The sequence below is a fragment of the Clarias gariepinus genome, chromosome 11 (genome assembly GCF_024256425.1).
Source record: "Clarias gariepinus isolate MV-2021 ecotype Netherlands chromosome 11, CGAR_prim_01v2, whole genome shotgun sequence".
In the NCBI taxonomy this organism is placed as follows: Eukaryota; Metazoa; Chordata; class Actinopteri; order Siluriformes; family Clariidae; genus Clarias; species Clarias gariepinus.
Window position 1 is genome coordinate 30939547 of NC_071110.1, and position 24321 is coordinate 30963867.

A 24321-nucleotide genomic window follows, 5' to 3' on the forward strand; every position below is an offset into this window, starting at 1 on the left:
TTATGAGAAAAAAAACTTTTTAGTGATATTTAAATTTGTTTTAGATGCACTGTATATCTAAAATTTGAATTTTAGAAACATATATGTATTTTAATTTAACTATTGATTTCTGATCTGTTGTTGAGCTTTATTACTGCTTTGTTACATGATTTAAATATGAAAGTTTCTTGTACTTTCTTTTCTTTTCTAAGGTCTATTAATCATATCTGATTTTCTATTGTTTGATGTTAATGAAAACGACGATTTATGGTAATCATTCCATATTGTTATATACGTTTTTTTTTCAATCAGAGAAAAAGAGAGAAAGAGGGAGCAGAATGGATATGAAATATACAGTATAAATACATTGTGGGCTTCGGAATTGAGAAGAAGAGAAACACAAAGAGAGGAAAGAGGACATCTGGCTTTGCGATGAGACCTTAAATCTTCTGGGTTATGATGAATTCTGGACCGAGCCCTTGTCCTTTAATCTCCTGAAGCCTTAATCAAGTCTTTCATCACAAACTGGGATTAGAATCCGAACCCAGAGGGGATTAAAGAAAGTGACCTGGAAACATCCTCCTCTTCCTCCTGCTCCTCTGATGAGCTGCACAGAGCTGAGTAATCACAATGTACAGAGGTTGTGTGTGTGTGTGTGTGTCAGGTTGGGAGTTTATTAAAAACAAAACACATTGTGTGCAGTGCGTCTTAAACCCCGACCTTTAGCTCAGCTTTCATTTATTATGTTTTTTTCACTTGACTCTCCGCAGACCTGATGTCTGGCCCTGGGACCGATGTTTATACCACACGGCTGCTGCGTTCTCAATCCTGATTTGTCAGAAGAATTTTTTATAAAGTCAGCTCTTATGGTTTCCCTAGTAACCATTCAGTCGCAGGGAATTATAGTTGGTCTTCTAGATCATCTAAACATTGTGTTGAAAATGTACAGTTAGTAAGAAAATCTATTAAGTTATAGTAATCAATACGTTGTCTTGATTAAGAGATCGGAACTGTACACGTTATTTATTAATACACTTTGGCAAGCCCAAGAGGAATAAAAACACTTAGGGGTACAAAGCTCTGTAAAGTGGACTCTTGCATCCCAGCTTTATTACAGCACCCATCGAGAGTTATTTTCCTTAACATCCTTTAGAAGGCTTCTGTCAGGAATATATAGATCACTCCCAACTTGCCACGTGATTGGTCAGGAGGTGAAAAGTGATTTACTAACTTTTTACACACATGATAAACAGAAAAGAATTTCAAAACTCATAACACATCGATCCAGGTGGCGGATGGCTCCTGCTGGTATTTCGCGCACAAGCAAAAAAAAGCATATCTTAAAAAATGAGGTAGACGGTTTGAGGGTTTGAGGCAATATAGCTCCGCCCACTGCAACGTCCAACCCTGTGTAATATAAAAAAAACTACCTTTAAGATCTGCAAAATTTACTCTAGGATTTATATGGAAATAAATGTCAGCATTGGTAACTTAATGGTTAGCATTGCTGCCTCGAATCTTCAGAGTTCAGGTTCGATTCCCGCCTGAGGTCTGCATGTGTGCTCAACATGGTTGGTGGGTTTCCTCCCATAGTCCAAGGACATGCAGGTTAGGATAACTGACATTCCCAAATTGCCCATAGTGTGTGACTGACAACTTTGTGACTGACTTTACAATAGATTAAAAAGGACACATGGTGTATACATGACTGTTTATTCCATATAACATGGAAATGATGTCTGGCTGCTAAAAACAGAGGCACTTCATTATTCATCTCTCTCACACACACACACACACACACACACACACACACACAGTAAACCTTGTACCATAAAGAGTCTTTATTTATCTCCCTTCAACTCCAAAGTAAAGCTGAAAGATTTGGCCGCAGCCTCGCTCGCTGAGGAACTGGAAGAGCTGTCCGAGGTCCATGTGGTTCCCTCTGTTCCCGTGAGGATCGAACGCGGCCTCCTCAAAGCCATCGAACCGGCGCAGTGACTCTATAGCGTGCTGGCCTTCCGGGTCCAGCGGGAAGTCCTCTCTGTGACGGATCATGATGCGCTTCCAGGTCAGGACCTTCACTCTGCACAAACAAGCAAAACATCGAGATCTTGCTAACAATGCATTCTGGGTAAGTAGTGAAGTCTAACATGTGGTCTAAGAGCATGCTGGGAAATATTGAGGTGACCCTTTAACACACACACACACACACACTCACCTGGCCCAGAATTCCTCACAGGCAGCATGTAGCCCCTCCACACACACGACCCCTGGTTTCCCGGGCATGCTGAAGCCGGTCAGATGGAGCTCTTTGGCCCACTCCAGGATGTTCTTCCTTTTGGTCTTATTGTAGATATGATGGCTGTAGATCCATAACCTGGTGAAGATCTCATCGCTTTGTGTTTCTGCTGCTCCTTTTGTGCCATCGTCACCACTGTCGTTCTTCTCAAGGTATTTGTGCGTGTGATCTCTGAGCCAGTCTACGGCGGACAGCACACACACTTCACCACCGGTGCAGCTCTCGCGCAGGTACGAGCGCAGGTCGGAGACCAGGCAGACGTGCTGCGCCCGGCTCAACTCGCCACATCTGTGACAATAAATCTCACAATGTACTTACTTACGTTAACAATCTTAAAAGTCAGGAAAAAAAGGAAAAAAACATTAGCGCATTTAAAGAAGATACAATAACAATCGAGGCCAGAAATATGAGGGAGAATGAGACCAACAATACAGTTGGTGATAATGCAGTCTACTGGATTCCAACCGCTGTTAAACAACAAAGAAGGACAGAATACAAAGCAACATTATTACGGTATAAAGAACCAATATTAACAATTTTATACCTGACTACGATCTCGGGCAGAACCGTCGGATAGTCAGATGGATATGTGCACGAGAGTGAAACATCCACCTGCAAGTGAAGTGAGATCAAAGTGGTAAGCAACAAACTCGATACACAAACGACTTTATATAAACGAGAAAAACACAGCATCAAGGAACATATAAGTGCCGGCGTCATTGAACGTGACATTTTACACAACGTGTTTCAGGATGGACCTCATTGGTTTATCTTTATCTCTATTAAAGCATGTTTCGTTCACCCCAGAGTGTGTCCGGATCTTGACGCAGAGTTCAGGTCTGGTGCTTGGTGGACACTCAGATGTTCCTTCCACAGACGCCCTGAGCTCTGCGTGCGCCACCGGCTCCACCTCCAGCTCCTCCTGGCTGGGGAACATGCTCAGCAGCAGCTCCAGTTCAGCCAGCTGAGCCTCGGCGTGCTCGGTCCGAGCCATTCGTCCCTGAAACTCAACTGCAGTCTGATCTAATCTGATCTCTTACTGCTGATGTGGCACAGAAAGGAGAACTTTGCACCACTAGCATGCTGTGTCATAGAACTCTGATTCCACAATATGTACAACATGAATACACCACTAGCAGGTTTAAATCATTCACTCAACCCGACCAAATACTAACCAAATACTACACAACTCCTGAACTGCTTTAGGATTTGTAATCACGTTTGCTTTGCGCATGCGCAGTTTGTATTAACCGAGCTACTTCCGGGTATTCTACTTTTTAAATATATAAAATATTAAAGTATCGCTTCATATCAAGTCAATTATTCAGCTCTTAACTTATTAAAATTTAGTTAAAGTTTTAAATATCAAATAAAATAGAATCTGACTTTTAAAAGAAGCTGTTTCATGGGTATTTAATACATTTTCACGCGCGAGCTTAGCTTAAATGTGAAATATTAGCATCCGGTAACAAACACCACTTCCGGTTATACAAAAAAATAAAACGCTACGTTTCAAACTAACACCAGATAATGAGGATTATTTTATTTAAATATATCGAATATATATTTTTTATATACTTTTAAAAAGTTTTTATTTTAGAGCTACTTGCTAAATATTTAAATATTAGCCTCAACTAAAGGACATCCTTATATGTGGCTATGGCAAACGTGGCTACTTTTGGTCACAAATAAAAGGAATAAAGTATGTAAATAGAAACATGCTACACATTTCGTAAATATGTAAAAATATAGGATTATATTTCTACTTCTAAAAAACTCTAAATATAAATTATATTAAAAAAGAAAATTTAACGGGGGAAAAAAACAATTTGATTTATCCCGGAAGTGATAAACAAATTGGGGTCTGTCTTAAATATAGAAGTTTGAGTAATAAAGGGCACTGCGCGTGGGCCGTTTAAGCTTTCAATATTATACTCTATGGAGTGCGCCTAGGTGGGAAATGATGACGTATTTGGCCACGCGCCGGAGTAAGCGTGTAGTTCGGGATCTATCGCTACACCGGTGATTAAAACGCGTTCTGTTAGTAAAATGGATTTTTGTTAGTTTAAATAGAATAAAAAACTCTGGATTAGTGTACTTTGAGATTATAAACTCTGTGAAAATTAAAGACTGGGATTACAAGCTGTGTAAACTTTACAGCTGCTAGCTAGCGAGGTAAGCATGACGTTAGCATTGGCTTTTAAATAAAATAAAGCATAAAATTAAATAAACCTTAAAAAAATAAATTTGTGTGAAAAATAAATATGTGCGTATTTAAGTTAGAAAGCACTTTATTCTTGCTTGTCAAATAAAATAATTTTACTTTTAGCTAATAAATCATGTCTATGAATAGTTTCAATAATAATAATATAATTTTTTATTTACAAATACAATTTTAGAAACATGATTTTATAGGTTTTAGTTTTAGACCATGTTATTATTTATTAACCGTAAACGTGATTTGTTTTTAGCTTTTTAACTTACATTTATTTATTCATGCAATATTTGCATTATTACTAATTAATGACGTCATTTGGACGTACGTCATACATTTTCATGACACGATGACGTCTTAGCCATCTACAGTAACAATGGGGAAGAAGCGAGCCAAAGACAGAACCAGGAGTCCTAAAGAGGACAGTTCTGCAGACCTGACAGGTGAGTGACACGGGGACATCATGCTCGTATGTCCTAGATTAAATCATGTGACCCTGGTGTGATTTTGTGTTTGGGTTTAGGTGTTTCATGTACACACATCCGTAAGGGAACGGACCCGAGCTGGATGAGGAAGACGGGTCTAAATAAGACCTGGGACAACTGTGAGGTGTGTGAGCAGAAGGAAGAGACCGAAGACGGACAGGACGCGCCGGCGATATGGATGTGTCTTAAATGCGGACACAGAGTGAGTGATGACGTGTGTGTCTGTGTGTGTGTGCGCACTAGTATGTGGCGTAGTGAGCAGATGGCTCCTTATTACGAGGGTGAGTTGAAAATTATCCAGTTATATTAAAACTTTTGTTGATCTTTTTAGCGGTTTCTGTTCAAGGCTCCTGTCTCCCCAGTCACTGCTGTGCAGGTGTGATTAAATGTGTTACATCAGTTCATTTGTAACTGCGGTGCGAGCAAAAATGGATGCCACACAAAAGGATCAGCGTACAGCGATTTGTTTTTCGTCGTCTATGGGTGTGTATACCTGGTGTACCTGAAGAATCATTACTGGTAACAGACACAGTTTCATCACTACAAGCCTGAGAGTAAACGGCAGAGTGTGGAATGCAAACCACCTCAATCACAGAGCGAGAAAAAGTTAAGCTGGAAAATTTATCAACGCTTACATTTTTCTGGAATTCTCAAGGGCCAGAATTGGAACATTGGAACATTATCAGGAAAATTGGAACATTATCAGGAAAAAGGGCCTGAACTTCGGATTAAACACAGAGGACTGATATCCGAGGGCGTCGTGATTTCGTGTGACGATGCACGTCTGCACTCTCCTGCCCACACTGTCGATACTCAACGCAACCTCCTTATAGTCCTGTTCTTGCTCCATTTGACTTTTACCTGTTTGGTTTCCTTAAAAGCAGAACTACAGGGATGAAGAGTCATATCTGATGAATTTGTGGCTCGCAGCTCAGCCTAAAATATTTTTTATGAGGGAATACGAAAGCTTGATCACAAATGGATAAAATATATCCAAAAGCAAGGAGGTTTTGTTGAAAAATTATGTATTTGTCTTTTCTAAAAGATAAATAAAAAATTCTATACACAGAGTGCGGATCATTTATGACTCACCCTCGTGTATCCCCTAATAAGTACTCTATATAGAGAAGAGAGTTGTTTCCTAGATGTTGATACTGATTCACAATTGCTACTTCTAGTACATCTAGGTAACTACATAGAGTGCTCTCACATTATTTCACACAATGCCGTTATGATAGGAGTAGGGTACAGTAGCCCTTATTATGTACCCTATATGGAGAAAATGGAGAAGGGAGCTAGTGAAGTGTGGCATCTAGTGCCTTTGTAAAGTTAAACAAAAATCCAAACAATTAATAACAAAATACCAAGACGCTAGCATTATATGCTTAGTATAGTGCACTTGATGAATTGGAGGGACACCTATTGGACATTTAGTGCACTACCATTCCAGTAGAAATTATTCATAACACACTTATTGTGAGTATTAAGCCAAATCTGAATCACTAGTAGTGCTTTGTTAACAAGCTTAACAGAACGTAGCACATGAATCCACACCACTCCCTGTTATTTTATGTAGTTTAAATAATTTGTATGAGTTTATTGAATTCCATTTATTTATACACATATGAATATCATTTTGTTCAGGGTTGTGGGAGGTACTCGGAGAATCAACACGCTGTTAAGCACTACGAGACGCCACGGTCGGATCCGCACTGCCTAGTGCTTAGCCTGGACAACTGGAGTGTGTGGTAAGAGCAGTGATGTCTTACTCACACACATAATTTTTTATACTGCAATATTTAATTCACAATATATATTTTTTTTATTATTTGCCAAGTCTTTGCACATAAATATAGCTAGCATCAATGTTTGCGTACTCTGTAACTAGAACTTAGCATTGTTCATTAATGAAAGAAAGTAAACTTAAATTGCTTTTCACATCTAAATATGTGTTTGTTATAAGTTATACTGTCCAAATATTCAGTAGAAAATTTTCAGAAAAAAATTTAGTTTTAGCTTTGAATAATAAAAAAAAATTATGCATAAATTTCAGTGAGGTAAACTGTTGAATGTGTTTTATAGCTAGCTAGCAATTACGTAGTTTTATGATTTATTTATTTACGTTATTTAAACATAGTTTATTTAATTAGTTATAATTGTCTAGTTAATTTATACTAGCTTTTTAGATCTGTTCTATATAAGTTCTAAAAATGTTTTTTGTATTTCAGCTAGAGGATTTGGTATTATTTTGTTAACTTGCTAGAAATTTACGATTAGCTCTCATTTTACAGCGACTACCTGTAGTTACTAGTTAGAAATATATATAAAAAAAAAAAAAAGGAAGCTAGCAACTTTTGAAATGTTTGCAATTTGCAACTTTTCTGTTATAAACCAAGAATTGTCCTGTGTTTTAATTATTAACTGCAATTGTCTTATTGTAAGCAGTTAGATTGTACAAATTGTACAAAATCTATAGCTAGCTGAATGTTAGCTAACCTTGCTAGCATTTTTAAATTACTATCCATAATTAGTATCTAACAGCTTTCAAATTGATTCAGTTAGAATCTTCAAGATACTTAGATTTTTATGTATGAACGCTGAAACAAACCATGTGTTTTGTTTTCTGTGTTTTTTTCTCCCTTACTGTTAAGGTGCTACATCTGTAATGACAACATCTACTTCTCTAACACAGGACAGCTGGCTCAGCTAATTTCTAGTATTAAGAAACAAGTACTGGGTGAATCCAGACAAAAAGCTGCCACAAAGAGTGAGTGTTTGTACTTTACTTACGTATTCATCGAATTTGCAGTTCAAACTAAACTTAAAAATACTGTAGCTGAAAATGTACATTGCAAGTAATTCTAAAGAGGATGTTGTCCGAAATAAAAGTAACAGTTTCAGGCTTTATCAGAAATCGCATGCTAGTTTAGAATCAGAATAAACCGTATTTTATCGTAGTTAGGTACCATAGATGTTACATACTATAGTTAGTGTACAATAGGATCCTTTTAAAATGTTTAATAATTAAGCATGAACACAATGTTGTTTCCAAAAGAATTTAAAAGATTTAAAAAGAATCAAAAGTAGAAACATAAGGACCTGGGACACTGTGTGCGTAAAGCCTTGTTTCCCAAACCCATGGTCTTGGGAGATCTTTTTTTTAATTTAGAATTTTGTGTGCGGGACCATGTCTCTAAGTTCCATAATAATAATTATAATAATAAATTTTATTTATAAGCGCCTTTCAAAACTCTCAAGGACACTGTACAAAAAAAAACTATCAATAATACAAATGTGGAATAACAACACAGAAAAAAAAACAAACATGTACAAAAAACAATTAATTCAAAGAGAATAAGCTTTAGAGAACAGATAAAGAGAGAGAGAAAATCTAAGTTACGGATGTCTGGTGGGAGGGAGTTCCACAGAACGGGATAGTACTAAGACGGGCAGAGGGTGCGACCAGGCGAATGGAAGCGGATGATCTAAGAGAACGAGAGGAAGTGACAATTTGAAGTTGATCAAGTAGATAAGGAGGGGCCAGATTATGGATTACCTTAAAAGTCAGCAAAAATTATTTTAAATTCAATTCTGTATTTTATGGGAAGCCAATGAAGTTTGCAGAACAGGGGTGATGTAATGGAAAGAGGGGGTTTTGGTAATGATGCGAGCTGCTAAGTTTTGGACAAGTTGCTTATGAAGGGATTTCTGGGGAAGACCAAAGAGAAGATAATTGCAGTAATCAATACAAGACACCAAACTGTGAACAAGGATAGAAGTAGAATGGGTGGAGAGAGAGGGGCGAAGACGATTAATATTGCGCAGATGGAAGTAAGCAGAGTGAGTAATATTGTTAATGTGAGATTGGAATAATATGAGCTACCGAGGATGACACCCATAGAGCTGACCCAGTAACATTTGCGCTTTTAATATGGCTACCATTTGACAGGGTTATCAATAAGGTATTATGTTTACCTCCGGTAACATTTGCATTTCATGCAACTTGGCAAGTGGGTAAATCTAGAAATTCTGGACCCCTTGAAAACCTAATATACTGGAACCCCAACCTTAAGAAATCAAACCCTTCTTAATTGTCATAGGACCTGCTGTCATTCTTGTCGCCTTTAAAATTGTCCTTACTTACATACTGTTTTACGGCTGGCATAACCAGTTGTAAAACAGTTGCTTTTGGACCCTGCAACTTGCAGTTTCCAGTTAAATTTCTTTAGAAATCACATTCCTATAGAACATGCTGTAGAATCTAGCATACGTTTGTATATTAGCATAAACGTTTTGCTAGCTAGAATTCCCCTTGTTTTTAAATTTGCTTTTCTTAATTAAGCCACAAAGGCAGAAAAGGACACTTCAAGTGACGCAGTGCAGGAACCCGAGGGTGAAATAGAGGAGGAAAAGAAAGAAGAGCCCAAGGAAAACAAGAAATGTGTGAAGCAAAACGGAGAAAAAACACAATCCTGTACGGTGCCCGTGCGCGGACTCAGCAACCTCGGCAATACTTGTTTCTTCAATGCTGTCCTGCAGGTTCGCAGACTTTTATCTTATACTTTATATGTTTGTTTGTTATGATATTTACCACACTTGAATCTCATGCAGTGTGGTAGTAGGTCCTCCAAGAGCTTATGCTAATGCTGTAGCATATGCTAACAAGATAACTTTTATGTTCACTTGAAGTCACTATTAAAATCTAGTCAGATGGAAACATGTTAAAATGTTTAACTTGTCTGATTTAGAATCTGTCCCAGACATGGCAGTTGCGTCAACTACTCGGCGACTTCAGGGACGAAGAGAAGAGTATGTTGATCAAACCATCGTCATCCTCTGAATTGGTGAGTCCCACATTTGTTATAAATCTAATGCATTGTTTTTGTTAACGTTTAGCAAATAAAAAAAAAATACAGGAAGGTTTTTAGGGGTGGAAAGGTAGGGTCCCAGAAAGGTAGTGTTCTAAAAAAAAATGTGGGGTCCCTGGAAATGTATGGTCCTGATAAATGTAGGGTCCTGGAAGATTCCTGTAGAATCCTACAAGTGTGGTGTCTTGGAGAGACACCTGCGAAACTATGAGTTATCGACTAATAAACTGACTACGCTTTTACAAACAACATAAAACTACAACCAAAAACATACAAAACTGTCAGAAATAATTGATATTTACCTTAGACAATCCCTCACACGATTAGTATTAGCATTAACCACTATTTGAAATTCTGATGACAGAAAATTCCACAACCAATCAACGGTGAAATAATTATTTTTTTAATATTTCTTTAATTTTTTTATTTTTACTCATTCTGGTCTGTTAGCACTGCGCTATTTATGAACGGCCTGCTAAAAGCTGAATTAGCGGGGAAAATCACTAACGTTTGGTACATGTAAATATTTTCTTTCCTCAGGATCCTTTGGAGGTCCGGTTGCCGAGACCCGGCTCTCTCACCCTGGCCATGTGTCAGCTGTTAAACGAAATCCAGGCGAGCAAAAAGGGCGTGGTGACCCCCCATGAGCTTTTCACACAAGTGTGTAAAAAGTACGGCTTGGAGAAACTAGCATCTGTTTTAGCACTAGTTAATGGGTCTAGTTTGTGGACATAGCTTAATTTTTCTGTTTGTGTGTGTGTGTGTGTGTGTGTGTGTGTGTGTCCATTCGTCCAGGGCAGCAAGATTCAAAGGCTTCCAGCAGCAGGACAGTCAGGAGCTTCTGCGCTACCTGCTAGACGGAATGAGAGCTGAGGAAAGCACAGTACGTGCGCTAACAAAAAACATATAATTGGCTTTAGTTACATTTCTTAATTGAGATCAGATTCTACTTTATAGCAAGTTAGCATACAGTGATATTAGCATGGTACTAGCATACTGTGAGAATATAGCTTGAGAAATTCTTTATATATAATAGTATATATTGTATATAAATTTTTAAAAAAGCATGTGTTCGTTTTAGCTAATAGCTTAACTAGCAAGCCTAATACACTTCTGTATACTATAAATGCTAAAGCTAATGTGTAATCCACAGAGAATGACCGCTGGAATCTTGAATGCGCTAAAAAGTGCGGGCAAAACCTCCGAGCCAGAGCAAAAGAAGTTAGTGAAGGGTGAGCTTTGCTAATTATTACAAAGCATAATGTTTGTAAGTACATGCAAAAGCAAGCACTATGTAACGAAAAACATGACTTTTGCATCCTTTTTTCTTTTTTTCTTTCTTTGTTTTCCAGAGTACGAGAGCAACGGAGGGACAAAGAGCTTTGTGGAACACGTGTTTGGCGGAGAGTTGACCAGCACTGTAATGTGTACGGAGTGCAAAACAGTTTCTGTGGTTACCGAGATGTTTCTCGACCTCTCGCTACCTGTGGCTGATGAGGTACAGAACAAAAGCGACTGTTTAAATTATGTTTGTGATGTTTATCGAGCGCTAGCTGTTATATTTAACTTGTAGTTTACTACTACTATTTATAAAACTAGTAAATTAGTTAGCTCATCCAAACACATGGGCTAGCAACTTAGCTAACATGTTCCGACATCTGCTTTTCTTCGACGGCAAGCTGAGCTAACTGCCACGATTTAAAATCACAAACTCTGCAAGATACTAAAATTTATTATGTTTAGGCTTACAAGAAAAAGAAGGGTGGCGGTCAGCAGAAGAAGAGCGAAAGCATTGAAAGTGGGCGGAGCTTCGAGACCCCACTGACCAATGGGAACGAAGATATGCCGACAGGCACAGGGAGCAAGTACCAGCAGAAGAAAGCAAAGAAGCAAGCGAAGAAACAGGCGAAGGTTATAGGACACGCCTCTTTTACTTCCAGACACGTCCCTTTCATACACCCGCTAAACTCTGTTTATTAACTTTCCTGTATTTACAGACCCAGCGGCGTCAGCAAAAGCAAGGCGCAAAGCTCACGCTGGATGTCCTGACCAATCAGAACAAAGACACTTCTCCAGAAGCCCCGCCCCCGAGCACGAACGAAGCTGAAACCGAAGCTGGCGCAAACGAGCATGTTACCCAATCGGAGCCTGCGGAACAGAATCAGGAGACACCTGCTGAGGAGGAGGAGGTCGAGGACGATGAAGACCCACAGGACTCTGCCTCTAATAGATTCATCAGCCTATCAGAGGAGGGAACAGAGAAACTGGACGTGGAAGAAGAGGATAACCACGAAGAGGCGGAGCTAACCAAAAGCGTGAGAGCGCTCTCGATCTCCGAGGAACACCAAAGCAAAGAGGTCGAATCGGGGGTGGGGTCAGATCCGGAGCTGGATGCGGGGTTCGTGGTGGTGGACATGAACCCAAAGGACGCATTCTCGACTCTGTCCAGTAGGGCGGCGCCGGAGAGCTCAGGGAGCTCGGTGGAGTCGTGTCTCTATCAGTTCACACAGGTGGAGCAGCTGACACACACCAACAGCCTGCTGTGTGTGACCTGCAGCCGGAGAGGTGTGCACGGTACAACCACACACACACACACACACACACACACACACACACACACACAAAGTGAATCCTAATCAACACTGATTCTACTTGTATGATTCTCTATTATTTAACTGACTGTGTGTGTGTGTGTGTGTGTGTGTGTGTGTGTGTGTAAAACAGGCGGTAAGAAGAAGGTGTACACCGAGGCAATGAAGCAGATGCTGATCTCATCCCCTCCTCCTGTACTCACTCTGCATCTGAAAAGGTTCCAACAGGTAACACACATACAAACACACACACACACACATACTAAAACAGAAAGACTTTAATAGAATCAGACTTGATTTGGATTTAATTTGTATATATATATATATATATATATGTGTGTGTGTGTGTGTGTGTGTGTGTGTGTGTGTGTGTAGACGGGTTACAGTGTGTGTAAAGTCAACAGGCACGTACAGTTTCCTCAGGTGCTGGATCTCGGTCCGTTCTGCTCCACCAAGTGCAAGGTGTGTGTATTCACCAATATGACTCTTCCTGGTAATGTTTCAAATCCTTACTTTTATAAAAGTTGTCTCTGACATTTGAACGTGTGTGTGTGTGTGTGTGTGTGTTCAGGGTGTGGAGGATGGACAGACCCAGCTCCTGTACTCTCTGTACGGTATTGTGGAGCACAGCGGCACCATGCGCTCGGGTCATTACACAGCATTCGTTAAAACCAGACCTCACACACACACTAGCAGCGGATTGCTAAACGGAGCGGCAGGTAAGTTGTTTATTTAGGCAAATAAAATGGGCGGAGCTTTTACAGGAAACAAGGCATACTATGTTTAGAAATTAGGCACAAAGCAAGAGATTTGGTTACACTGAATAATATGGCAGAACAGCCTGAGAAGTCTGTCACTCACACTTACAATCAACAATGTAATGTAAGGCCCTGCCCACAATGCTTGCCACTTTACCCAATTAGGATGTTACCTAGCTTCTGAGTATAAGTATGCATTACATACATTTTTTAAGCTAGAGCAGTCACATGTGCAGGAAGTGCACAGTTTATTTCTCCTGATGTACTGTATGTATGTAACATGCATGTTAGCAGTGTTTCGGGTCAGGCAGTAATAGAGATCGAATCTTGTTCGATGCAGGTGACGAGGCGCCCTCTAAAGGCTCCTGGTTCTACATCAGCGACAGCAGCGTACAGTCTGTCACAGAGGCGCGAGTACAGACTTCCCAAGCCTACCTGCTCTTCTACGAGAGGATCTCTTAAAATCCAACATCTCCACGCCATCCTGAAGAACGCTCTCACATAAAACTGCTGCTTTTTAACAGTTCAAACGAATACTGTAACTAGCTGTCAAATGTGAACTGGAAATCACATCGCTGTGCTGATGAGGAAAGGGTTGTTCTGATGAATTGGAGACTTCTGTTGGATTTATTTCTGTCAAAGGGAATTTTACATTAACGCACTGCAAAAATCTCAAATGCAAATTTGGTTTTATGCACCTTCAACTAACTATGGTCCAAATACAGTATGAATTAACTTTGCCGTATGTTTGTAACCACACACTAGCATCACTAATGTTTATATTTGGTTAATTGGTTGGTTTTAGCTCCACCCCTTTTAGCCATCCAGTTACTCCTTGCTTCCTCAAAACATTTTGAACATCATCTTCTCCTGTATACAGAGTCGGGGGGGCCCGAAGCCTATCCCAGGCATGAGGCCAGGTTTAAAATGCTGCCCTGTGATGGATTGGATTCCAGATGTGGTCCCAATCCATCCCAGGGCGACATTTCGAATATAAATAATGAAGGTTAAAAATCTAAGTATGAGTTTGCAATTAAAAAATGCTGTTGTGTTACATCTGATTCCTTTTAGCAGGGGATTCTGTTTTTTTTCTGTTTCCAACCAAAGCAATAACATGTAATGGGTCAAAAATAAATAAATAAATAAACAACTCTCATGTTGAGCACAACATCTGACTTGCCTATAAATATAATGTTTCTTTAAGAATATTCAATTTCTTGCAATTTTGTATGACGAAAAGAATTGACTAATAAAATAGATTCATGGACACACTTCTTCAATATCTTGTCTTTAAGTTTGTCTTTCATATAAAATATTATGACTTATTATAAAATTGTTCTAGAAGTATTTAAAATATATGTAAAATGTTAGTATACAGTAGTTGTATATTAAATATAAGCTATTATACATTACATATATATCAATTAATAAATATTATTTATTAGGTATGACAAAATTGTGTATATTATAAAATATAAAGTATTAAAACTGTACAAAGTTATACAAAGTATATATATATTTTTACAAATATTCAATGTTATAAACTATTCTTAAGTTATTCATTGCAAAATATATTAAATATATATTTAAAAGAATTGTATATTATAAATAAATATACATATTTTATAATAAAATATATAATAAAACTATAAATGGTTATACAACTGTTATAAAATATTTTTAAAAAATCATATAATCACAGAATTAGTTATTATATATCATACATTTTTATTTAAAAACTAATGTATACTATAGTCAGGTATTAAAAAGACAGGATGCACGTGTTAACATCAATGATATTAACATTCATAAAATGTAGTAATATTAAATATGAATTTGTTAATTTCTAAATTAATCAGTTAAATCCTAAGCACTACTGCAAATTTTTTGTTTGTACAAACCTGTAATTATAGAGGAGTCATTTAAAGCGCGGGATTCGAATCACTTGAGTCGACTTACTCAAATGGATCATTTGAGCTGTACTGCGCATGCGCTTAATCCACCGGCGCTATTAGCCGTTAGCAGCAGCGATGCCGACCGTCGGCGTTAAACGGGACCTTCTGTTCGAGGCTCTGGGCAAAACATACAGTAAGTCTGTTTAATATTATTAAATATTCCACCATTTATTTAGTAAAACGTCAATAAAACGGGTATTAAATCCAGTCAGACGTTACGCAGGGTTGAATGGGAAAGTGCTAGCATGGCTAACTAGCTGTCATTTAAAGACATTTTCGTGGTGCTTGTGTCAGAATAAAAGTGACGTGATTTAAAGCACAAGGATTTTGTGTAGATTTCTGGCAACTTCGAGGCTGAATTTGGAAAATGAAAAGTTATAAAAAGCTTTTTGAGCTGCATGTTGAGGCGATTGCATCAGATCATCCGGGATCTGATAATGAAGATGTAAACTACTGTCACGTGATGATTTATTAAATATAAGCATGTGTGAAAGGAATGTGTACTTTTTATACTTCAGGTAGTTTTGTAAAAAATACATTTTATCTTCTTTTGGGGAATAAGCGTTACCGGTAGCTAGTCTGCATAGTGACGTCATCACCACGCGCCAAGTACAGGCATGGGCTCAGCACATGATTAATACAGTTATTAGAACTTTGTTGTTATTATTGATATTAATAATGATTACAACAAGACAGCTCTAATTGGTTTGTCGTTTGCACGTCTACATTTATTTTTTTGGAAAAGCTAAATTATAGCCTTTTTTTTTAATCCAAAATTCTGGGAAATATGACAAATGATTGAAATCACCAGTCACCTCCCAATATGATATAATAATATTTCGTTACCAATTCGACTCTATAAATATCACAATTTTATAAATGTCCTGATTCAATAATATTTTTTCCAGTTTTTTTTTTTTTACGCTAATGAGCCCGTTCCTTATAACATTTATTTTTCTCACTTAAAAACCTGCGCTTGGTATTTAAACAATACAAACTAACTTAAAATGCAAGAGTTTAACATTTAATTAAGCAGAGCGTATCTCTGTCATCCATCATAATTATGCGTGATTAACATACTTAGCAAATAATTTACTCCTACTACACAGGATGAAAATGTGTCAATAATTCAGAGTGTGCCAACTGTAAGATTATAAAGAAACAGTGATGTTTTACCGCCTCGAATGTCTTCAAAGGTTCCAAACTCAACTTGACAGTGAGCATATGGGTTCTAACGTGGGCACACGGGACTCAGACAGTGTTTTAAGACTTTAATAGTGTGTGTAATGGGTTCACACTTAGAGTTAAGAGAAAAATGCAGATTGGAGGCTTTTAAAGGCATGTTATGCCATAAAAATGAACTTCTGTTGCGCCACTCGGAAGCTTCCGCGCTTAGTACAGAATCGTTTATATCTAAGCCTGTTCAAAAAATCAGGCTATTCTGGTCACTGGCCAATCGACTGGTCTCTATTATAAATTCTTCTTTTGGGGAATAAGCCTTACCAGTAGCTATTCTGATAGTGACGTCATCACCACGAGCCAAGTACAGGCAATGGTCTGTATAACAATATATATTTATAACAATATTTTTTATAAAAATTGATTTTGAAATCAGTGTGGTGATGCGTGAATCATCACACAAAAGAATCGTGATTCGAAACAATAAATTTCATATCTCTAACACATTCTCAGTTAGTCTTCGGTTCCCTAGTTGAGGTGGTGCACTTTTTAAATCTGCCTCTCTCATCTTTTGCAGCTGATGAAGAATTCGATGAGCTCTGCTTCGAGTTTGGCCTCGAGCTGGACGAGATTGTGAGTAATAATCGCTAAACAACTCTTTACAATAGTGCCATGTCTCGATTTGCATAAACGTATTTACGATTTGTGTTTTAATCTGAAAATGAGCTCTATGAGAGGGAAAAAGGTCATGCCATTTGGTTGGTGCTTGTTAAATTTGCTGTGTGTGTGCGCATCTTTAGACATCGGAGAAGGACATAATCAGCCGCGAACAGGGCGATCAGAAAGCTGAGGGAGCCTCGGATGTGGTGTTGTATAAAATCGACGTCCCGGCCAACAGATATGACCTGCTGTGTCTGGAGGGACTCGTCAGGGGACTGCAGGTGTTCAAGGAGAAGTACGACACACACACACACACATTCAGTGACTCGCTGCAGGACATCCAAGTCCTTTCTCTAGTGTAATTCTTAATGCCCTCAGCGGGGTTGTGGTAACGGTGCCAGTAGTTTTAATTGATTGCAGATGGAGAGCTAGATGACATTAAAGGGTTAATATTAAATGTAATATGTGTATACTGTGCAGTAATATCCAAAGACACCCTTTATAAGTGTGTGTGTTTGGTTGTGTGTGTGTGTGTGTGTGTGTGTGTGTGTGTGTAGGATAGAGGCGCCGCGTTACAAGCGCGTGAGTCCAGCGAACGGAGAGGCGCAGCGGCTCATCATCACAGAGGAGGTGAGACAAACTCTCTTGTTGAAGCCTAGCACGTACCTGACATCCCATAATGCACTGTGTCTTACTTTCTCATCAATCCAGTAGTCGGTTCTCATGTTTTCCATTATTTGTTTATTTTAACTGTTGTTGCGTTTCCGCTCTCAGACAGCGGGCGTGAGGCCGTACGCGGTGGCTGCGGTGCTGCGGAACATCACGTTCACACCGGAGCGCTACGAGAGCTTCATCGAGTTGCAAGAGAAACTGCACCAGAACGTCTGCAGGTGAGTGGAGGAGAGAGAGAGAGAGAGATGAGCCGCCTCAGTCAGTCAGTTGGTGCGTGACTTTACTTTCCTCCGCTGATCGTGGTTCGTTTTGGAACTGCAGGAAAAGAACGCTGGTTGCCATAGGAACGCACGACCTGGACACCATCTCGGGGCCGTTCACGTACACGGCGAAGGCGCCGGAGGAAATCCGCTTTAGGCCGCTGAGTCAGAAACAGGAGTACACGGCCACTCAGCTCATGAGCCTCTACAAGGTGAGATCTGATTGGCTCTCGATTATGTCATCACTAAAAAACCCTGGCTTCTGATTGGCTGTCAGGTGGAATTCCTTTCCATTAATAAGAAGGTCATGTGTGTGTGTAGATGGACAGCCACCTGAGACATTATCTGCACATTATTGAGGACGAGCCGCTTTACCCCATCATCTATGACAGCAACGGAGTCGTCCTGTCCATGCCGCCCATCATCAACGGTCAGAATACACCTCTATCTCTCTGTCTCACTCTACTTTAGTCTTTTTCACTATTTTGTTGTCTCACTTTCTGACCTAATTATCTCCTACCGTCTATCTGTTTCACTTTTGCTCTCTCTCTCCATCTTTTTCTTCACCTTCTCTCTCTCTCTAAATACTATGTTCTAGTATCTGGTGCACTGCAGTGCATCTATACATCTTTGAATGTTCGTAGAACTGCGTTCCGTACCCATTGTGTACAGGTAGTCCCTGACTTACAAACATCCAAGTTACGAATTTCTGCAGATACAAACAGACTTTGTTCTATGAATCAGTTCTATGGAATGTTTGCGGACAAATCGCGGATGTAGCTCATGTGTATTGTACCAAAAAAAATAGACACTGCAGTGCAACAGATACCAATATTTACAATGATGTACAATATTTTTAGTGTCCAAGTGAATGTATAAAATATCCAAAGTCCGGTATATTGTGTTCGTAAGTCAAGGACCATCTGTGTAATAAAGTGTTGTTTTACTGTCGTGTGTCTCCTGCAGGTGATCACAGCAAAATTTCCGTCAACACACGGAACGTGTTTATCGAGTGCACGGCCACGGACCTCACCAAGGTAGGAGTGTGTGTTCACACGCTTCATACTCACATGCCCATAAAAAAAGATCACGTGACACTGTTTTGAGCAAATGTTTTTCAGCCTAGCATGTCGGGTTTCCTTCACCGTTTAGGTGATTGAATCTAAATCGGTGTGTGTGTGTGTGTGCTCACAGGCAAAGATAGTATTGGACATGATCGTGACCATGTTTAGCGAGTACTGCAGCGAGCCGTTCACGTAAGTGTGTGGCACCGGAAACAGTCCCCATGTTTGCATAAGTATTCACTCCCTCACCATGTATTAACATCAGTTCTCTCAGTCATGATACAGACATAAATGTGTACACACATAAGCATTATGTTCTCTCTCTCTCTCTCTCTCTCTCTCTCTCTGTCTGTCTGTCTGTCTGTCTGTCTGTCTCTTTCTTCCTCTCTCTCTCTCTCTCAGGGTTGAGGAGGCGGAGGTTGTGTATCCCGATGGTCGGATGTTCTCCTATCCTGTATGTACAACACTTAATTTTATCTTTTGATTTAAATCTGGCAAACGATTATTTTGATGATTTTTGACACACTGTAGTTTGGTCTCTTGAATGTTTTTTTTTTTTTTCCTTTGATGTTAAACACAAATGCCGTGACATGATCACGTGTTTTCTTTCTTGTAGTTTAATTTATAACAGACTGTTCAGTGAAAGATCTTTTTACGTTGCCTGTTCAATTGTTGACGTTTGACCTTTTGACCCACAGGAGCTGGCCTACAGGACGGAAATCCTGTCAGCGGACTTCATCAACCACAGAGTCGGCATCAAGTGAGACTTGAGCAAATTTTACGCCTTTGAAAAAAATTATTTAAAAAAACAATTTTTACATTTCTAATGGAGATGAAATGGTCGATCGGTCAGTGATCAGAATTGTCTAATTAATCAAATATAAACGATTCTGTACCGAGCGCAGAAGCTTCCGAGCGACGCAACAGAAACAGAAATTTTTATAGAGCTAAATTAGCAAAAATTGCACACGTTAAAAACTCAGATCACACAAGGTGAGGAGTGGTGCAAGTGGTAAAGTGCTCACCCATCATCCGGAGATCGCTGGTTTAGTTCCCGGATGATGCTGTAACCTCTCACAGATGGAGGTCTGGAGAGAGCTGATTGGCTGAGCTCTCTCAGAGGGGAGTGATGAGAGGTACTTAGCACTCCCACATTAATCACGCACGCGGTGCGAGCGAATAGCAGTTCGAAAAGATGCGGTCGGCTGGCGTCACGTGGTTCGGAGGAAGCACGTGATAGTCTTCAGCCCTCCCGGCTGAATGGTAGAAGTAGCCTTAATGTGGAGCCCCCTAGTGACGGGGAGGAATTGGACACGAGGGAATTGGGGAGAAAATCGGGGAAAAATCATAAAAAATTATAATAAATTTTTTTTAAAAAACACCACCGACATGGACTGGTCAAAAAATCGCCTGCTCGCAGCCACTCAACCTGCGCACTCACTGTCTTTTTGAGACTGTTTTTTGAGACTTTGGAAGTGTTTAAGGAGATAAAATGTCGCCGTTTCTTTATGATCCTAATCTGAACTACCCCAGGCTACATTTAATTAACCATTAAACTTTTTTTAAGGTATTAAATTCTTACAAAATCAGGGGGACATGTAATAACGAATCGGAATATTTATAAAATCATGATGCTTATGAAATTGCAATTTTAATCAAATCGGCACTGAGGTATCGTTATAATATCATATCAGGAGGTGAGCGGTGATTCTCATTCCTACATATTATATTTCTATTTATTAGAAATGGAAGATAAAAACTCATTTAGATTCTTTTGTGTCCAGTCTATATAATGCCACGCTGGCATTTTATGATTATTCCATAATCTAATTTTTTTAATGAATTTTTAATTTGTACGTTTTCGTTTGAGGCGGTTAACATGTTGCAGTTCCTCTATAATCCTGCAAATCTCTATTTACACATGGGCATCCTGTGAGGCAGGAGTAAATTATCTATATATGTATATAATGCATGTGTAATTATTAGGGATGCACCGAAATGAAAATTCTGGGCCGAAAACGAAACCGAAATTTTTGGATGCACTTGGCCGAAAACCGATACCGAAACCGAAAATGGCTTCATTAAAAAACATGTTTAAAATATTTTCTTTTTGTTTGTATTAAAAAAACTACAAATTAATTAAGCAATCAAACTTTTATTGATAATAAATAAAAGTAATAAGGCTGTTTAACAATAACAAAACTTGCTTCCAAGTGCTTCCAAACCGCCGACATACTCCGTGTTTGATGCGTAATGACAGCGCGAACGAGATGGGAGGATGGGAGAGGCGAGGCGACAATTTCGGCTTTTATTTTCGGCGCTTTCTAACGTTTCGGCCGAAACCGATAATGCTAGTTCGGCCGAAAATTTTCGGCGGCCGAAATTTCGGTGCATCCCTAGTAATTATCTATAATTTGTTCAGGATTGTGAGGGAAAAAAAAAAGTAATATGTGTTAAAATCATATCGGAGGGTCCGGTGATGATTCCTCTCCCTAATTCTTCTTTTAGAAATTATATTCACGTTTTCTTTCTCATCACGCGCAGTGAGACAGCCGAGAGCGTCGCGCATCTCCTGACCCGGATGTGTCTGAAGTCAGAGGTCACGGGAGAGGCCGATCAGATCCGAGTGGAAATCCCGCCCACTCGCTCCGATATCATCCACGCCTGCGACATCATGGAAGACGCCGCCATGGCGTACGGTTTCAACAACATCACCAGGACAACACCGCGCACGTACACGGTGGCCAATCAGGTGGGAGAATCACGGCAGGCCAATCAGATGTGATCTAATGGACATATGAGCAGTAAAATGACCTGGTGTGTGTGTTTTAACAGCTCCCTTTGAACAAGTTGACTGAGCTCTTGAGGTCGGATCTGGCAGCAGCGGGATTCACTGAAGCTCTGACTTTTGCCCTGGTATGTATGCACGCACACGCGCACACACACACACGCGTATCACTTTTCTTTTAATGTGTCAAATTACAGCAGTTTGTGTCAATTGTAGAGGGTTTACCCCATTAGAATAACTGACGTGCAGCGGCCACTTATTACGTCTCTGATAATCATCGAGGACGAGACAAAGGAGGACAAGTTTGTGAAATTTCTTCTTATTTCTCCTCCTCTCTGTCTCTCTATTTCAGTGTTCCCGAGAGGACATCGCAGACAAACTGGGGAAGGACATCGCAGAGACGAGAGCCGTCCACATCTCCAACCCTAAAACCGCCGAATTCCAGGTCTTCTTCTCTCTTTCTCTCATATACCCACACATATGTACACACACACACGGTTGTTAGTTGCATAGCTTATGTCAGTAATGTTTGTGCGTCAGTGCAGCTGTTCTCAGTTCCACGAAAAAAAAGTCCATCTAGTTATGAATCACGTTTCTTTTGTGTGTTGATTCATTTAACATCACACAGACTTCAAAATCAATTTATTTTATTTATTTATTTATTGGTAACTATTTCTACCATTATAATAGAGATGAACCGGTTGCTCAGCCAGCAAGCAGAATTGTCTGATTGGATCAGCCCCAGATATTAACGATCCTGTACCGAGTGCTGAAGATTCCGAGGGTCTCGACAGAAATGCATTTTTATGACGTCACGTTTTGTTTTTTAAGTGAGAAAACTAATGTTCTAAGGAACTTATTCAATCATTAAGCGTTTTTTTTTCATCTGGGAGAAATGTAATATTGAAAAACAGGATATTTATAAAATCATGATAATCACAATTTTAATTGAATTGGCATTGAGGTATCGTGATAATATCGTATCAGGAGGTGACTTGTGATACCTGTTTCTGTAGTAAATGTGGTGTGTGTGTGTGTGTGTGTGTGTGTTATATAGGCTGTCTCAAAATATTTGACATCATTCGAAATATGAATATCTGAGTGGCTTCATGTTAATAAAATAGGAGGAGTAATTTATAAATATTCCAACAACATATTCAAAAAGATATATGGATTTTATAATCGATTTCACAAAGCTTCACAAATGTTCGATACGCGCATCGCCTGTGACTAGTGATGGGAAGTTTGGATCATTTTCAACTCTCTTTACGGCTCAGACCGTGTAGGAACTAACTACTTTACTTAAATACTACTTTACAGGAGTAAAGAACCTGTGATCATTCACATGGGCGACTGAACGTCAAGTCATTAGTCCAGCTCCTGCCAGAAACACGTATAACAGCACATTGTCATTATCACCGGCACGACCGATCCCAAAGTAAAACATTAAACTTGGGTCGTTTTTACACATCTTATAAAAATTTGACATCATTTGAGTGAGAATTGATGATGTTCTTAGACTACGAAATGATGTTGAATTTTTTGGGACACACCGTATTAACATTTATATCAGGTTTCATCAAAGGGCTCGTTTACATCATTACTGTTCTGTGATGATTAACAAATGGTGTATTATACAGCTGGATAGTCATGTATGTATGTATGTGTGTGTGTGTGTGTGTGTAGGTGGCGAGGACGACGCTGCTTCCCGGGCTGTTGAAGACCGTGGCTGCAAACAGGAAGATGGCGCTACCTCTAAAATTGTTCGAGATCTCAGATGTAGTGCTAAAAGACGAAGACAAAGGTGTGTGTGTGTGTGTGTGTGTGTGTCAAAGAATTTTGATGTCTGGGATATAGCAGTGTAGAGAGATAAGTTTCACACAGGGCTTGTTTTGTGTGTGTGTGTGTGTGTGTCAGACGTTGGAGCACGCAACAACAGGCGTCTGTGTGCGGTTTACTACAACAAGACACCCGGCTTCGAAGTGATCCACGGCCTCCTGGACCGGCTCATGCAGCTGCTGGATGTCAAACCGGGTCGTAACCATGGTTACCACATCCAGGCCTCAGAAGGTGACTGTGACTTTTTCTTTTTTTTTAAGATTTCTAAACTCTGCAAGGGTAAAAATATTTAGGTTTCTCTCTCTCTCTCTCCGTTTATCTCACACTCAGACTCCACCTTCTTCCCGGGCCGCTGCGCTGAAATCTTTTTCAGCGGGAAAAGCATCGGGCGCCTCGGCGTCCTTCACCCCGACGTCATCACCGCCTTCGACCTCACCATGCCGTGCTCCGCCCTCGACATCGACATCGAGCCCTTCCTGTAGCCTCGCTATTTAAACTAAACCACGCCCACACACAAACACTCTGATCACTAGCCATGCCTGCGAACTAGCTGTTACTGATGCATCTTGTAGCTCCGCCCATATAAGGAAGTAGTGGGTGGAGTCATGTCTCTGTGAAGGGTAAAGTGTGCGAGACTCCTTTTTATTTGTCCCGTTCTGTTGCAGGTGCAGTGTAATGATTATTAAACAAACGTCTCTGATGTACTGTA

The 24321-nt window shown here is 39.6% G+C and overlaps 3 protein-coding genes across 4 annotated transcripts; 2 read left to right on the forward strand and 1 right to left on the reverse strand.

Annotated features, from left to right (window-relative positions):
• Positions 1–1775: 1775 nt before the first annotated feature.
• Positions 1776–3717, reverse strand: rwdd2b (RWD domain containing 2B). Its single transcript, XM_053507642.1, has 4 exons — positions 3081–3717; positions 2823–2890; positions 2198–2566; positions 1776–2062 (listed from the first exon to the last, which is right to left on the reverse strand). The coding sequence occupies exons 1-4, from the start codon at positions 3270–3272 to the stop codon at positions 1825–1827; spliced, it is 867 nt and encodes a 288-aa protein (XP_053363617.1). The 5' UTR covers positions 3273–3717; the 3' UTR covers positions 1776–1824.
• A 548-nt stretch (positions 3718–4265) lies between these two features.
• usp16 (ubiquitin specific peptidase 16) lies at positions 4266–14454 on the forward strand. 2 transcript variants are annotated; one of them, XM_053508050.1, is made up of 17 exons: positions 4266–4453; positions 4855–4936; positions 5017–5180; positions 6623–6726; positions 7630–7745; positions 9321–9517; positions 9727–9822; positions 10387–10517; positions 10642–10729; positions 11000–11078; positions 11199–11344; positions 11590–11757; positions 11844–12420; positions 12571–12665; positions 12813–12899; positions 13009–13156; positions 13536–14454. In XM_053508050.1, the coding sequence occupies exons 2-17, from the start codon at positions 4870–4872 to the stop codon at positions 13655–13657; spliced, it is 2385 nt and encodes a 794-aa protein (XP_053364025.1). In that variant the 5' UTR covers positions 4266–4453; positions 4855–4869; the 3' UTR covers positions 13658–14454. The 2 variants fall into 2 exon arrangements, with proteins under 2 accessions (XP_053364025.1, XP_053364026.1); XM_053508051.1 differs by having other exon boundaries at positions 11844–12411.
• Positions 14455–15171: 717 nt separating this feature from the next.
• farsb (phenylalanyl-tRNA synthetase subunit beta) lies at positions 15172–24321 on the forward strand. The gene is made up of 17 exons (XM_053507927.1): positions 15172–15283; positions 16907–16962; positions 17130–17284; positions 17547–17619; positions 17764–17879; positions 17983–18133; positions 18243–18351; positions 18888–18958; positions 19116–19177; positions 19388–19439; positions 19684–19745; positions 21530–21737; positions 21821–21901; positions 22126–22218; positions 23460–23577; positions 23691–23843; positions 23943–24321. Exons 1-17 carry the CDS (start codon positions 15226–15228, stop codon positions 24092–24094), a joined length of 1770 nt encoding a protein of 589 aa, XP_053363902.1. The 5' UTR covers positions 15172–15225; the 3' UTR covers positions 24095–24321.

Coding starts and splice junctions, on each gene's coding strand:
- rwdd2b (XM_053507642.1), bottom strand. CDS start 3,272: ATGGCTCGGACCGAGCACGCCGAGGCTCAGCTGGCTGAACTGGAGCTG. Junction 2,891..3,080: donor AGATCCGGACACACTCTGGG/GTGAACGAAACA, acceptor CTTCACTTGCAG/GTGGATGTTTCACTCTCGTG. Junction 2,567..2,822: donor CTGCCCGAGATCGTAGTCAG/GTATAAAATTGT, acceptor TTATTGTCACAG/ATGTGGCGAGTTGAGCCGGG.
- usp16 (XM_053508050.1), top strand. CDS start 4,870: ATGGGGAAGAAGCGAGCCAAAGACAGAACCAGGAGTCCTAAAGAGGAC. Junction 7,746..9,320: donor ACAAAAAGCTGCCACAAAGA/GTGAGTGTTTGT, acceptor TTCTTAATTAAG/CCACAAAGGCAGAAAAGGAC. Junction 12,900..13,008: donor TCTGCTCCACCAAGTGCAAG/GTGTGTGTATTC, acceptor GTGTGTGTTCAG/GGTGTGGAGGATGGACAGAC.
- farsb (XM_053507927.1), top strand. CDS start 15,226: ATGCCGACCGTCGGCGTTAAACGGGACCTTCTGTTCGAGGCTCTGGGC. Junction 18,959..19,115: donor CGGCCACGGACCTCACCAAG/GTAGGAGTGTGT, acceptor GTGTGCTCACAG/GCAAAGATAGTATTGGACAT. Junction 21,738..21,820: donor CGTACACGGTGGCCAATCAG/GTGGGAGAATCA, acceptor GTGTTTTAACAG/CTCCCTTTGAACAAGTTGAC.